The sequence below is a fragment of the Nicotiana sylvestris genome, chromosome 3 (assembly GCF_000393655.2).
Source record: "Nicotiana sylvestris chromosome 3, ASM39365v2, whole genome shotgun sequence".
In the NCBI taxonomy this organism is placed as follows: domain Eukaryota; kingdom Viridiplantae; phylum Streptophyta; class Magnoliopsida; order Solanales; family Solanaceae; genus Nicotiana; species Nicotiana sylvestris.
Window position 1 is genome coordinate 200,674,706 of NC_091059.1, and position 16,910 is coordinate 200,691,615.

General features: G+C 37.8%; 2 protein-coding genes across 2 annotated transcripts; both read right to left on the reverse strand.

The window, feature by feature from the left end:
• Nucleotides 1-918: 918 nt before the first annotated feature.
• LOC104218145 (uncharacterized) lies at nt 919-4,323 on the reverse strand. The gene is made up of 4 exons (XM_070170459.1): nt 3,887-4,323; nt 1,580-3,740; nt 1,202-1,454; nt 919-1,070 (listed from the first exon to the last, which is right to left on the reverse strand). Exons 1-4 carry the CDS (start codon nt 4,321-4,323, stop codon nt 919-921), a joined length of 3,003 nt encoding a protein of 1,000 aa, XP_070026560.1.
• Nucleotides 4,324-4,425: 102 nt separating this feature from the next.
• LOC138888572 (uncharacterized) lies at nt 4,426-5,073 on the reverse strand. Its single transcript, XM_070170460.1, has one exon. The coding sequence runs from the start codon at nt 5,071-5,073 to the stop codon at nt 4,426-4,428; it is 648 nt and encodes a 215-aa protein (XP_070026561.1).
• Between the last annotated feature and the right edge of the window lie 11,837 nt (nt 5,074-16,910).

Below are 16,910 nucleotides of genomic sequence, written 5' to 3' on the forward strand. Positions count from 1 at the left end.
GATATCACATTAATGCTATTAAACTTTGTAATACACTTATGCATCCAATAATGTGCATGTGAAAGGCTTTTACAACGCACAATGCAATGTTCCTTCTATTAAAAAAACTCGGTTGTTTGTAGCAATTCCATATCTTTTTCGACACTTGTTTTCTCTTTTGTTTCAAAAACGCATGTTGTACTTTGTTTCCGTATCGAGTTCCCTCAATCCTCCATAGTAGACTCACATGCTCTCCTCGAGTTACTTTTAGCAAATAGTCTAGGCGTGCAAATCTATTTGGAATTGTCGTGCCTCCATGTTCGATCACGTCCCAGCTACCATCATCCGTTTGTCAAAATTCTGTCCCACATGCTGGTCGCATAATAGTGCACAACATTAAGCGTGCACGACATTTGCTTTGTGCACGACATCTGCACGTGATGGATCCGACACCTGCTTTGTATTTGTGCACGACATCGATGAAGCCGAGGAGTCAAGACAGCTTTGTGGTGGAAAGAACGTGAGCTCCACCTACAGCTGCACCATAAAGAAATATATCCCATAGTAGCATCATCCTAGAGTATTGCATGCTTTTATGTATCCTAGATAACTTTCCATGTGTATTACCCTTTTCCATGTGATCCCTTTGCTCAACAGCATGTGTTGTCTGCCATGCCTTCCACATTAAACCATGTGTGCACATTAAAATATTTTTATGAATCAGAAAATGCCACAATGCACAGTTAGATGTAATTCGATCCTTTGCATTTTCGAAAACGTGTTCTTGTCTGAAAGCATATGTATCTTGTGTTTCCAACTCGCATGTTTTATATTTCTTTCAGTCCTTTGCTCAGATCCTTTTTATGCCGTTGTACACTCCAATTCATTTGGCTTCTGATAATGTTCTCTTCTTAAAAAAATACATGCTCAGTTTATTTCTCATGCTATTGCATTACTTCCCTTTGATGTGAGATATGTTGTGAAAGTGCGTAAACCCATCTTTAGTGTCCTCCCAGTGGATTGAAAGCACTGCATTCCTACCATCATTTCAGATTCTACTATAAGATTAGGCTTTAGCTTTGATGAAATCCCTGCAAAAAAGTGAACAAAGTTATTCGAAAAATTGCTATCCAAACTCTCCTCCAGAATGATTTGAGTGTGATAACAAAAAAAATCCTTTTTTCCTCCTAATTCCTTGCAACTTTCACTCTTATGTAAGGACATTGCATCTTATCTTCATTAATAATCCTCCTTCCTTTTGAGTCCAGATCCCAGAAACCATGGCACTCAGTATTTCCTTCATCGAGGGCGTAATTGGCAATATGGTCTGCTAATGTATTCCCTTCTCTGAAAATGTGTGTGACCTTGATGTTACTTTGTTCCTTCAATCTTAAAATCTCCACTACATGTTTAGTAATATACCATGGAGGCTTCCATGATTCCTCTATAATGTTCTTTAATAGCTTAGAACCTGTCTGCAGCCATATTCTGCCAAAATTAAAAATTTTGCACATCTTCAAAGCCTCCACAATAGCTACCGCTTCTGATTCATTGTTGGTTCCTTCAGAAATCTCTCTTCCTTCTGCATATATCAAATCACCTGCCTCATCCTTATGCATAAACCAATTGAACTCCTCCCTGGATTCCCTCTACATGCTCCATACGTATTCACTTTGATCCATCCTCTTGAAGGAAATTCCCATAACACTTTATCATATTTCAGTCGAGGTGTGTATTGCTCCATCATTGTCAGTAAGTCCAGCCACTTGTGAGGCACATGTAGTCCTGGCTTTTTCAGTTGGACTAGTGCTTGCAAAGTAGATGACACCAGGTAAATAACTCTGCTCACTAACACTGCATCTCCATATTTCAAACTGTTTCTTCTCTTCCAAATTTCCCATACAATACATGCAGGTAAAACTTGTAAAACTTGCTTCAATATAGGTACTACTGGTGCTGTCCAACACTTTGTAATTGCTTGATGTAATGACAACCTATCTAATGCAATTCCTGCTCTCCTTAGGAAGTAACTCCAAACACTTCTAGCTGCATTTGACGTGAAAAACAAATGTACTAAAGACTCCTCCTTAGGGTCAGCACAGCACCAACATTTAGATGGAATGGAGTATCCTATTTTACGCAAAATATCATCAAGTGATAGTTTTGCTTTCCACACCTTCCACAGGAAAAATGATATCTTGAAAGGTAAACCTTTTACCCATATCATCTTGTAAGCTAATTTTGGGTTGACTCTTCTTCTCAGGTAATCCCATGCAGATTTTACTGTAAAATGTCCCTTTGTTTCAAGCATCCAGAACGGAGTATCTAACTGGGAACTATCAGTTGGTGGTCTAATATTCTGCACAATATGGTTTGCCAAATCTTCAGGTAGGCTCTCAAAAATTCTATCCACATTCCACATACCATTTTCAACTAGATCGTTGACATTATGAATATCTTCATCGATACCAAAATCTGCAGGCACTTGAAAATATAAGGCTCCTATCTCAGTCCAATTATCGAACCAGAATTGAGCTGATCCCATTCTCAATTTCCAGTAGATTTGATGCTCAATCAAATCCCTACATTCTAGCATTTTTCTCCACACTCGTGATCCACATTTCCAAGTTACAATTACTACATTTAGTTTCTTGCAGTACTTTTGACAAATAAATGCACTCCATAAAGTGGGCTTAGTCCTGAAATTCCACCACAATTTGCAGAAAAGTGCCTTCGATACGTCATGCAGGGACCTGAAGCCTATGCCTCCCTCGTCAAAAGGCATACACAGGTTAGTCCAAGATGCCCAGTGTCTAGTGCTGCCTCCGATATTGCTGCTCCAGAAAAACTTTGCAAAAATGCTATGTAATTTCTTGATCACATAATTTGGAGGATTGACTGCTGACAACATATGAATTAGGATACTCTGCAGGACATTTGCGATTAAAACAGCTCTGCCTCCTACAGACAGAAGTTTTCCTTTCCATGACTGAAGTTTGTCCATAACCTTGGTGATTAATCCCTGGTAATAGTCTCCCCTTCTTCTTGTATAAAAAATAGGACAACCAAGACAGGTCATAGGGAAACCCTGTCTTCGTATACCTGTAATCCTTTCCACCTTGTTAATCACCTCATTATCCGTTAAATAATGCATGTATGTGGCTGACTTTATTTTGTTCACCTGTTGACTAGATGATGATTCATAAGCTTGCAGAACCTCCATGACAAGTCTCAACGAAGTTTCATCAGATAAGCAAAAAATGATTATATCATCAGCGTATGATAGATGATTTATTTTTGGGCTCCATTTTGGCATTCCAAATCCACAGAAATACAGGTTAGTGTGTAGTGAATTCAAATCCCGAAAAAGTGCTTCTGCTGCTAGAATAAATAGAGTTGGTGACAAAGGGTCACCCTGTTTAACTCCCATCAATGATTTGAAAAAACCATTAGGCTGACCATTTATAAGCACAGAGTACCAATTGTTCCCAATCAAATCAAAGATCAAGCCAATAAAAGCTTCAGGAAATCCCATTTTCCTTAGTATTTTGGTCAGGAATAGCCATGATAGCCTGTCGTAAGCTTTTTCCATATCAAGCTTAATCACAACGTTAGGACCTGCTTTTGTTCTCAACATGATATCTATAATGATTTCTTGAGTTAACAGTACGTTCTCAACTATGCTCCTGCCCTTCACAAAACCTGCATGTTCCTCTGAGATTATGTTTGGTAGTAATTCAACCAACCTCTCATGAATAACCCTAGAGAAAATCTTGTTAACAAAGTTACTAAGACTGATTGGTCTCATGTCTGCAAAGGTCATAACTTCTTTTTTCTTTGGTAATAAAACCAGGTTTGTGTGCGTAACACTCTTTGGCAGTCGTTGACCGCAAAAGAAATCCTTGACCATTTGACAACATCTTTTTCAATAATTTCCCAGCATGTTTGGTAAAATGCTCCAGTGAAACCATCCGGTCCACCGGCAGAGTCCCCATTCAACCCCATAACTGCTCTCTTCAATTCTTCATTGGAAGGCAATGCCATCAATCTTTCATGCTGATCATTATCTACCATTGAAGGTACATGATTTAGAATATCGAAATCATTTGGGACTGCACTCTCAGTAAATTGATCCTTGTAGAAACTTATTGTTTCTTCTGCTATTAAGTGATCTTCTTCAATCCAGTTACCAAGGCTATTTTGGATACTTGATAATTTCAGTCTCTTCCTTCTCCCATTAACTTGAGTATGGAAGAATTTAGTATTTCTATCGCTATCTTTGAACCATAACATGCCAGCTTTTTGTCTCCAAAATTCTTCCTCTAATGCAAAATATTTAATCATTTTAGCTTGTACCTATTGTAATCTTTGTCTATTCATCTGTGTAGGATTGACTTGAAAATGTCTTTAATGAACCAGGACTACCTCCTCAAGGCTTGCAATCTTCTAGAATATATCCCCATATGTAGCTATGCTCCAGGTAGATAGTGCTTTCTTAAGCTTCTTTAACTTGAAGTTAAAAATGCAGAAAGGGTTAGCACTAAAATCAGCATTCCAATTCTCCTTTACTAAATCTTTAAAGGTTTCATGCTTAGTCCAGAAGTTAAGAAATCTGAATGACTTCTTAATTGGAGGAGTTTCTATATCACATTTCAGCATCATTGGGTAATGATCAGACCCAATTTTGGACAGGTGAGTTACCTCCAATCTAGGAAAAGTCTGTTGCAATTCATGATTTCCCAAACATCTGTCCAATCTTTTAAAAATACAGTCGTCCTCTGATCTTCTATTCCACCATGTAAATATGCTTCTTTTAAATCCCAAGTCTGTCAAGTTGCAGGTATTGATGCAGTGTCTAAAGTCATCTACTTCAATGAGAGAAACTGACAAGCGTCCAAATTTTTCTTCCTCATCCCATATCACATTAAAGTCGCCTCCAACTAGCCATGGTGCTGTCATATCTGATGCCATTGCATACAAAGAATCCCATAGTTCAATTCTTTCAATGCGATCACATTTGGCATAAACTAGAGTAAGGATGAGCTCAACATGTGTTTCAGTGTGCATTAATCTCAAAGTCAGCTGTTGAGTCATGTTATACAGAATAGTAACCTCAAATATTTCATCAATGAAAGCCCAAATCTTGTTTGATACATTCACCACAGCCTATGCCAACCCAATTCTTGCTCTATACCTCTCCATTTTGTGAGACTGTTGCATAGGATCAAGGATTCCTATGAACTCAAAGTGATGTTTTCTGTGCATTGTAATCAGCCTTTCAAATGCTTGCATTGTATTGACTGACCTGACATTCCATATAATTGCATCCATTAAATGATTTTTGGTTTGGACAGTATTCTCCTTGTTTGTACTCCACCGGCTAGGACAGTGGATGTCTGTTTTGACTGTTTCTTTTTTCCCTTTGTTGCAGATTTTACTCTATCAATAAGCCTTGGCGACAGATCACCCTGCTTGGCAACATTAATGAAATTTTGTGAAGTAGATTCCTCATCCATGTCTCTACCTTTAAGTTCTGCGTGACCAAATTGGTTATGTGCTTCTATTGCTTCTTTTGATGTCACAAAATCGTATGCCTGATTGGTAAATTCAGCATCATTTGCCTGATTGATAAGTTCAGCATCTTTTTCTTCAAGTTCATTTGTCAACAGCTGTGTATTGTTCGATGGAACAACACTTCCTGCTACATCCTTCCCTGTGCTCAATTGTATAACACTTCTCGCATAGACTTGCACTATCTTCTCTTGGTTCTTGTCTGAATTTTTCTGTTGGTTGTTGTCTTTATTTTCAGCTTCCTTCAAGACATTACGAAAATCATTATGTGAAGTCCCTCCTGGATCTATAATATTGATGTTCCCCTCTTTTGTCTTTTCTTCTACTACATTTGTGCATTCACTTAATGTATGAATATTGATTGCATTGGCATTACAAATAAAACTTTGATTCTCATCTTCCACTTCATTTCCTCCAAATTATTTTTCACTATGTATTGTATCTGGAATCTGCCCATCTGTTAAGATTTCCTCTATTTGGTTGATCCATAATCTCCCTCCTGCCCATTTATTATTTTCATTGGTCCTGAGTTTCTCAAAATCTGTATCTTCAATTAATTCATTCTCTTTAATGTTTGCTAAATGTTGTTCAAATTTGGTGTCCTATGAAAGAAAGTCTTGACATGAGGTAATGTCCTGAACTACATTATTTTTGAATGCTTCTTGCACCCATTGGGCAGTTGAGTAATTGTCAAAATGCTGCTCAATCCCCAAATCTTGTTGTACACAATCTGCTGTTGATTCCCTTTTTACTGCATGATTTCTTATTGTTGTAGGATTGGAAGTAGGTGCTGCATGGTTCAATTTCTTTGGTTCTGACATAGCTATTGGTCTCCTAGATGAACTAGGTAAATTTACCTTTTGCACCATTTGTCAAGTGGAAAAATCAAATTGCATCTCTTCTGACTCCTTCTCCGCAACTGTATGATTTTTTCGGAGAACACTGTCAATGAATTGATTTGTACAAAGTTCTTCACTGTTTTCCACTTCTAAACATGCAAAACTATTTGTTGTCTGAACTTGCTGTGTTGTTCCTTTTTGATTGTTTATAGGCACGATTTCTTGTCCAGTATTTGCTAAAACTATTGCCTATTTCTCTTTTGCTTGCACTCTCCTATCTTTGACCTCCTTCCATTGAGCAACTTGATTTCCAACAACTCTCCCACTTTTAAGTACTATTATTGGAGCATTGTTTGTTTTGTTGTCCTTGTTGGGCTGCTCTACAGCATCAGTTGAAGCCTTCTTCTCATCATTTCTGCTGGCCATTAGTTCAGGATGAATTTTCCAGCATTCGAACACATCATGGCCCTGAAGCTTACATTCCTTACAATACTTGGGCAGATAGTCATATTTGATAGTCACCCACTCAGTTCTAATATCTCCAGTAGGCTCATTAACAATGTCTAATTGAACCTTCTTAGGCATGTCTTTTAGCAGGTCCACCAAAACTTTCACTCGAGCACAATTAGGTCTTGTTTTCTTTACAGTAGCCAAGTCCAACTGGAGGGGTATCCCGACTGCAGAAGCTAGTGCAAACAAGCATTCTCTTACGAAATAAGTAGGCAGCAGATTAGGGAATGAGATCCACACCATTACTTTAGGAGTCTCTTCGTCAACTTTGAATTTAGCATCATAAATCAAGGTTCTTAATTGATATTCATTTCCAAGCTTATCCATTATATAATACACACCTTTTGATAAGAAGTCTACATAATCTTGCCATAATGAAAAATGAATCAAAATGTGCCTATCACGTAGATATTCAATGTTGTATTCAGCTTTGATACCACACTGTAAAGGAACAATGCAATGTATTTCATTGATATCCGGCCATCCGTAAGAAAATTTGCAAAAAATAACCTGTTGCAAACCTTCCATTAAATTCATGCGTTCAACTTCTGCTTCAGAAAATCATACAGTTGGTTGTCCTTGAAATATATGCGCTTGTCTTGGAGAAATTGGCTCAACTACTGCTGCATGTTCTTGCATTGTCGAAATGCTGTTCGTAGCTTTTACAGCATTTGCATAGTCCATAGTTTTTGTGCCATTAGAAAGCTTGGTGATGTTGGGGGGTAGTTGTGGAGGTGGCCCCACGTGAGTGGGTGGCTGGCCATTGGCCATGGCAGCACTCTGTGACAGTTTACCCTAAAACAACCTAGAACACTAAGGACGATTCTTCAAAATCTTGATACTTCGCACAAAAGTTGTAAAACATTGAAGAGACTTGCTGCTACCTTAATAGTAGCCAAATCAAGATCAAATATCTGCCAGATAATTCACCAAGAGAGATGTGTTACTACAGTAACAAAACTAGACTTAAGATCTGTAACTTCTTGATAAAGAAATTAGTGAAAAAACAAGGGTAGGTTGTTTGTGAAGAGAATGGTGTTCTTTTAAGACCAATTTTGTAGTGATCCCTCGCCGGATGAAAAAGTTATGGCTGATGAATAGTGACCGAATCACTATTCATGGTCTTCTCCATTGGATACTTAAAATTATATTCATGTCCAAACACAACTCTAAATTTCAAATACCATTATCACTTGAAATATTTTTTCACCATTTTTTGGAATTTCACAATTCTTATGTCCAAACGCCCACTTAGTTTTATTTTGGAAAGCTTAGGTTGTACGAGTTGACCAAGGTCTGACTTTTGCGTAAATGATATTGGAATCGATATTTGAGGGTTTAAAAGATTTGTATGATTATTTTGGACTTCGCGTTTGTTCGAATTTAGATTTGGAGATTTATAGAAGACGGATAGTTGACTTTAAGGTTATCAGACTCCGAATGTTGTGTTAGGACTTCGCATAGGTTTGTATCATTGTATGAAACTTGGATGCAAAGTTTGATTGAGATCCGAGGTGTGTAGGCATGAATCAAATGCTTGATTGGAAATTTAGAAGTTCTGGAGTTTAAGCGAGTCCAATGTGTGGTTTAATCCTTTGGTTCTTAGATGTGATGCTTTCGTATGTACTTGAAGGCTTTGGGTAGTTTGTTTATAGACTTGTTTGTATGATTGGACGGAGCCCCAGGTGGCTCGGGTGAGTTTTGGACCACATGGAGCATATTTGGATATTGCTAATTTTTGGTGTCTGGTTGTTCATCACTTTTGCGAGAAGTGTCCTGTGTTCACAGTACAAGAATTTGGGGTTGGGGCTGTTGTGCTCGTGTTCGGGGAAGCGGAGTTGTGTTCGCTATCACGGACCAAATCCCATAATAGGCCGTGATGGTGCCCAACGATCCTGCTAGTCAAGCCACGTGCAAACCATCACTTAGTTATCCATTTTAATTTTTGAAAATCAGGAATTTCATTCAATAAATAGAATAAAATCTAGCACTCATAGAAGCATTTATTTTTCTTTCCCAAATTTCTGAGTATAAATAAATCATAAAGTGAGGTAATAATAATAACATGAAATACAACTATGAACATTTACTAGAGACCTCAAAAATCAGGTATCATGAGTGCGCGGGTATCTACTGGAACAATACAACACTACTACAACATTTGTCTGGAATATAAAACAGATAGGATAAAATAAATGAATATGATGAAGACTCAGTGTGTTGCGGATCGTAACATGGAATGCAGCTCACCATAAAGTCCCTTCAGTAGCTGGACTTATGCGCCAAGATGACCACCAAATGTACATGTCTCAATACCTGCACGATCAGTGCAAAAGTGTAGCATGAGTACATAAATCAACGCATACCCAATAAGTATCTTGCCTAACCCCGAAGAAGTACTGATGAGGGATCGGTATCGACACTTACTAGTGGTCCAATAAATCATGTATACTAAAAGTAGGCATGGATAAAGCATGGCAAGTAAAATAGTGTGAGCAGATATAGATTCAGAATACGATCCACAACAGGTCAGGTAAACTCACGGGTACACTAACTTCATATCAGATATTACGCACGATTCTGCCGAGGTGAGCGGCCCAATCCCATAACAGTAAAGCCACAATTTCCTACCGTAGCGTAAGGCCCGATCCCTGCCGAGGTCATTCAGTCCAATCCCATAATCATGTATACAGCCGAGGGTCGACCAACATGAACTATATACGCATCTCATAATACGGCTGAGGTGACGACCCTATCCCATAATGATACTGCTGAGACGTTTGACCAAATCTCATAGGAATAGTGAAGATTTGACGGGTCACTAGCCCCACTTATGAATATATATGTGAGTTATGAAATTCCATAAATTTTCAGACAAATTTGTACAATACGGTAAAAATCCATAAAAAGAAGTATAATCTTTACTTCTAATCAAGTGGTTTTCCAAATATCTAAAATCGAAATACGATACTTTATGCAAGTCTAGTCTCACGACAAATATGATACTTAAGGCATGCAAATAGGCAGAGATAACTCAACTAATACAATTAAAGCATGGTGTGAGTCTAAATCTACCTAGACCTAATCAGGAATTCTAGCATACATACGGACACTTTTCACCTCATACGTGCATAGCTCCACAACATGTAGCATATAACAAATATAGCACATATTGGGTAAATTTCGCCTCACAAGGTTAGACAGGAGACTTATCTCACTCTGACATCCGATAATCGACTCCCACGCCTCTCTAACACCTCAAATCGATGCCAAACAATCAAAAATAATCAAACAACGTACAAACCAATTAAAATATACTCCAATTCTTGTAATTTAACAATTCATAACAATTCTAACTCCGCTCGAAAGGTCAACAAAGTCAACCCCGTGACCACATGCCCGAATTTCAAAAATTCTCAAAGATAAGTATTATCCATAGCACCACGAACTCAAATATATAAATTTCCAATTTCATATCCAATTGCCTAGTCAAAATCCAAAAATATAAATTCTAGGTTTCCTTCAAAAATCCCATAATTTCTACCAACTTTTATATTCAAATCCATATAGAACTCGTGTATTTAACTCACAACATGTAGGAATTACTTACCTTGCCATAGATGATGAAACTCTCCCCTTGAAGAGCTCCAAAAATCGCCCAATCCATATGAAAAGTGAAGGAAATGGGTCTAACCCCTGAAATAAAAACACATTCTGCTAGGCATTTCTTCTACACGCAAATCAAGGCAATACAAATTTATTTTTTTGATTTCTAGCTATTACAAAGTGCTTACTTTATTGTTGTTCCTCATTCACAATTGGCTTTGAACCAAAGGTCCGATCGAGGGGAAAACTACTGTTCAACCTAAGTTCGAGCCATGCCGTAACATTACAATTAGTTTGACTATTCATTTTGTCTTTAAACCATTTATCTAATATTCATCCTTAAAACGGTGTACAATTATCTGTTTTAAAGTTAGACTATTATAAATAGAATTGTACTTAAGGTGAATGTCTATATTCTGGAGAGATTCTAGGGTTTGTTACTTGGTGACTAAGTCATTTTTCCCCTATAAATAGAGGGGTTCTATTATATTGTAATTGATCCCAAATCAATAAGAATTCTCTCTCTCTTTCTTTGCAATATTCTTCTTTATTGTTTTATAACACGTTATCAGCACGAGACTCTAACCAATTGAGTAGAAGCTTTGGGATTGAGCATAATAATTGTCAATTATTCCATGAACTTCCTTCATGATTAAATTCTAGATTTAAGGTATGTATTTTACCGTATTTTTCTTTTTTATTCTATAATTTGATTTAAATACAGGCAAAGAAAATATATTTTGATTATAACTCTAATGGAGTTAGTAAGTAATGTTTTAGACTTCAATACCACACAAGAGGGGGGGGGGTTGTGTGGTACCCAATTTTCGCTTAACTTGATTATAGAAGGACCTGGTTCTTCTATGTATTCCAACTACTATTGTTGCTGAATAATAAGAACAGAAAATAAAGAACACAAGTATTTTACATGGAAAACACCTGGCTCAAAAGGTGAAAAAACCACGACCTACTTTCTAGTAGGATTTTTCCAAACTCTCTACTAAAATCACTGAGCCAAAAACTGCATTTACAAAAACTCTTTTGTAAACCTAGGATTAACTCTAATCCTGTTGTGACACACAACGTCAACTGTTGCGACAACTTCAAGTTAACTCTAACTTGAAAACTCTAAGTACCTAATACAATTACTTCTATAAAAGCTGAAAGGTACAATGTAACATCACCTACTACAATTGAGCTAGAACAAAAGATAGACACTTGGAACTGGTTCTTCTATCTAGTTCAAGTAGCTTCAGCATTGCACTCTTGAATCACACATAAATTGCTTGCAAAATTGCCTTGCTATTTTGCTCTCAATTCACGTTTAACTTCTGCTTACGTGCATTGCCTGTAAAAGAAAACAAAACTGATATTTAAGGGGTTAGTAATTAGAGATTGACTGGGATACAGATGCTACTCTTCTATGGTAGAAGAGTTCTAGTTGATGTCATATTCTAACCCTATCCTCTTCCTAAACTTTGTTCTCTTTGTGTAAGGAGTCTTTCTCTCTTTATCCAATATGCAACCTGTTTTATCAGATCAGGAGATATTACTTCTGTTAAGTTAGATTTATCTCCTTCACGTGCATCTCACATATTTGGGTTGATCACGACTATGCTTCACAAGATGGACCTGGTCCATGTCTAAATTCTTTTGTCGGTATTCAAAACTTCACATTTACTTTGGCCAACAAATTCCCCATTTTTTATGATGACAAGCTATGTGCTTTTTACTCACTTAGACCCTGTAAGAACTCAGCTTAATCATCAATATAAAGTTTAGAAAAATTCACTTATCATCAAGGACCGGGTTAATTAGGTTATAAATATCACATATTTGGAATATGTAAAGCACAATATATCTTTACCCTTTTGACATCATTGAAAAGTTGCATAAATAAAGTGTGAGTCCAAGATTTTAATTAGTACTCATGGCCACTGGGGCAACTGCAAGTGCAATCATGGATTAATCATCAATAATCAAGAAACATATTTGAACTATCAAGGAAATATTAACAATTAACAAGAGCAAAAATAGTAGATATCATTGATAGAAGATATGTTGCTACCACAATCCACAATCAGAAAAAAAAAATATTCAAAACATGAGCAAAAAGAAAGAAAAATCCCTAATCCGGGTCACTGATGGTACTAGACATGTTCAGGAGATAAAGGCTAGAATTCCTAATGCTTGGGGGAGCTAGAGGGTTGGTTTTGGGCATGGAGAAGATTCAGCATATTGTGACGAATCCCATCATTCTTCTCATTTTCCTTGGTAAGCTCAATTCTGAGAGCATCACTCTCATATTCAACCTCTGCTAAGCGAGCCTTCAGCCTAGCTATCTCAGCATCCTTGGCCTCACTTTCTTAAACTAAAGCCCTGACTTTACTGTTGATAGGGGTCTTCTTGGATGAACCAAGTTCATTTGGAATTGCATTAACTAGATAGTCACAAGCAATCAGAGTATTAATCCCAAATGAGTCCTTGCTTGTTGTCGTTTCCCATTTCTTCAGAGGCACCTTGCATCGATCCAGAACAGTAGTCAGAATAAGACCATATGGGGTGGCATGAGCCTTGGAGCCATTGATAACCCTGTCCAGTATCTTGATGATGAATGCAAACCAGTTGATTTGCCTTCCACTTTCAAGGCACTCCATCAGAACTAAGTCCATATAGTTAGCAATATGCCTTCTTTCCTGCCTGAGCAGTAGACACTTGTTGACAAACTCAAAGAGGACTTTATGTTGTGGCTGTCACACCTCCTTTTTGCGCCCCCGCCCCCGAAGGGTGAATGCGCGAGGGAGTTTTTCCAATTTAAGTGACAATATTCGAAATGGGATTATTTATTCAATTCAGAGTCGCCACTTGGGAAAGGTTTGGCTTTTGGTATCCCAAGTCACCGGTTTATCTTGAATCCCAATTCGAGGAAAATATTCGATTTTCCAAATGAAGTCTGCGAACCAGAAATTCTAAGTAAGGAATTCTGTTGACCCGAGGGAAGGTGTTAGGCACCCCCGAATCCCGTGGTTCTAGCACGGTCGCTTAAATTGTTATAATGGCTAAATATCTGATTTTAATACATGTTATGACTTGTGTGCTTTTATTAAGTTTAAACCGCTTTTATTATTATTTTTTCAATAGAATTGCAACGTTGTGAAAATGCATCTCGAACCACGTCACAATCAATGCACCCGTGGTTGTTAATACATTTCGACTCCGTTGAGATTTGAATTTGGGTCACATAAATGCGCACCCGAATTTAAGAATGTAATTTAATTAAGTCGCGCCTAAAGAGTCTAACGCGTTATTATCTTCGGGGAAGGCAGTGAAATTCACTAAACAAACCATCCAAATTCTAAGTATTTATTAAGATCAATTATTGAGGGCCCCGCAATTTGTATTTTTATTTGGCGAGGCTCGTCTCATTATTTTTTAAAGGATAATCTTAGCATGGCTACATTTCCTATTTTTGTTTTTCTAAAAATAAATGAAAGAAAATACATGCTAATTAAATTACATGCTTAGCCAATTCTGGCCTCTTATTAATTATCAGATTAATTATTTACGAGGCAGGGAATTGTTTCAAGCCTTATTCCATGAGCGAACATGCTTTTAATTTGACATAAAAAATTGTATACAAGATTAATAAAATGCTAAACTCACGCTAAACATTTTTCAAGTTGAGTTGAGACTAACTTATTTGAACCAAGTTAATGGAATTAACTACTAGAGGATGCTACTAATGAGATTCAAATATTATCCTACAAACTGCCTAACGGGATCCGATAAAATTAAAACTCAGAAGATTAAAACTACATTGTATTTGACAATGTTAAAGCATTCTACCTTATACATACAACATAAAATTGAAAGGAAATCTAGTTATCACTATGCCAACTACTCGTGCGTTCCACAAATTGCATGATTATATCATTTGTACAACCAAACAACTGTAAATCACAATACTTAAACAGACTAAGCTTCAGTTAAGTACAAAAATTACCTACTGTATTATACTATTGAGTTACAACCTAACAAGTTACACCAATCTAATAACATCTACAAAGTTGTAATTACTGCAGCAGATGACTAAAATCCTTAGCGTCTCTTATTTCATGCTTTCACTATTACATCAATGCGAAATTCTAGTGTGTACCTGGATGTTGAAATGCGAAAAGAAGAAGCAGAAGGTAAAGAAGTCAGCACCAGCAGCAAAGAGAAATGGCAGCAGCAAAAAAATGACAGCAGCAACAGTAGAGCAGAATCAAACCCCAGATGGACAAACCAGAAATAGCCCAATGAAACAAGTACCCAGTACCCAAACAATCACACTCAGCAGACTCAGTTGGGACTCGGAAATACCAATGTTAATCAACAGGCCGAAATAGGTGAGACCGAAACAACAATGGAAAACAGTTTCTGATTCTCAAACACTCAAAGGTAGGACCCTAAGTTTTGACAGAACAAATAGCAGGTTAATGCTAATTTTCAACAGAAAAAGGTGAGGAAAAACAGAGTTTTCGACTTAAATCAAGCAGCAGAGATTTTCTTTCTCTATCTCCCTTAATTCTTTTTCTCTACCCCCCCCCCCCCCGCACTAATGGAAACCTTCTGCTTTTTTATAGCCTCTCTCAGCCCATTCAAACAGCCTGTTAAACAACTGAACCCCCCTCCCGTGTTCTCCTTCTATTTTTTCCACTCAACAGATTAAAATAAAAAGGCCCTCCCATGAGATTCCCCTGACAGCCCCTTTTTCATTGTTAAAGTGGTCTATCTTTATTAAATTAAGCAAATATGGGTAGCATGAGTATGTCCTGACAGCACATGCTATCCATTCTACTCTAATTCCCTAACTTTTGACAAAACACATGCTGCCCAAGGTCAAAAGTGAGCATTCATGCCATTAAATTGAACTACAATCTGCAATCTATGCTAACACTAACAACTATCCAATCCTTAGGTGATTTCTGATTCAAATAAACAGGCTAAGCATAGTGCAATCAATTCTCAGAAGCCTCAGTAAGCAAATCAAACATATGAGTCATATAAATACCATTCCAAACTGAAACTGATTGACGACACATATCGAATCGACTGTGTGAATTACAATACACACAAATCAATAGCAGCTAACCAAGCTTGAACAAACACAGATTATGATTTCATGTTGACAGGCACAGGGATTTGTGGAAAACATAACTGATTGACGGAACTTATTCGACTCGATTACACAAACTGTAATTATGCATAATAAACACAGAAACCAATTCGACCAAATAAAAATCTGGGTGAGATGGACGGAATAGTTGACACAATAACAGATCAAACTTACACTCAACATACGAACAAATAACAAAACCAAACAAACATGGAAACAACAAAGAAAAGAAGGAGAAATACCTTAAAGGGTTAAAAATCAGACTGCCCTGTCCCGGATTTGGAATCGAACCTCTTTTGGGGTTGAACGGACTTTAATCGAAGTGTTCTCAACTGAGAATACTTCGATTAAAGTCTATTAGACCTCAACCTTCTTGTTTAAACTGACAAAAAACTCGGATTTTGGATTTCTAGGGTTCTTAGGGCAGATTTGGGATTCAGGTTTCTCTGGTTAGATTCGGACCAAACCAAGCCTGGTTTGGTCACGATGGAGGTCAGGGGGACACCTGGTATGGATTTGGGGGGTTGGCATTGGTTGGGGTTCGGCTCGAATCTTCGAATTAAGATTTGAGATGGTGGGGGAAGATTCGAGACCTACGGTTAGTAGATCTGTGTTCAGGGGGTCGAGGTGGCCTAGGGGTGTTAGTCTGGGGGTCACCGGCATTGTTGCCGCCGGGTTTACGGTGAAGGGAAAGGGGGGCGGCGCTAGGGTTTCGTGGGGTTAGGGTCTGGTGAGGGAGACGACCTAAAGGAAGGGGGGGTCTGGCTTAGGGGGCGTGGGGGTAACGGATGAGGGATTATATACGGGGTGGGTTGTTCGATCCTGGCCGTTGAATCAAGTGGGATAAATGGCCAGGATCCTTTCATTAATGGGAAACGGTGTCATGTGGTTTAAAACGTGGGACTGGGTCAGTCTGAAATGGGAATGGGTCGGGCCATGAGGGGCGTTTAAAACCGTGGGATCAAGGGAGATGAACGGTTCTGATTGCATATCCTACACGGCGTCGTTTGGTTTAATGAGGGGTTGCATTGGACCGTTAGATTTGTTTAAATCAAAGGTCCAGATTTGACTGGCACTAAACGACGCCGTTTGATGAGGCTGTAGGGATCAGGGACCGGACTGGGTCAGGCCATTATTGGGCCTGATTTCTTGGTCTCAAATTTGAGTCCAATTCCAGATTTTCATCAATTTGAACTCTCTTCTTTTTTCTTCTTTTAATTTTTCTAAACAAAACAATTATTATTTAA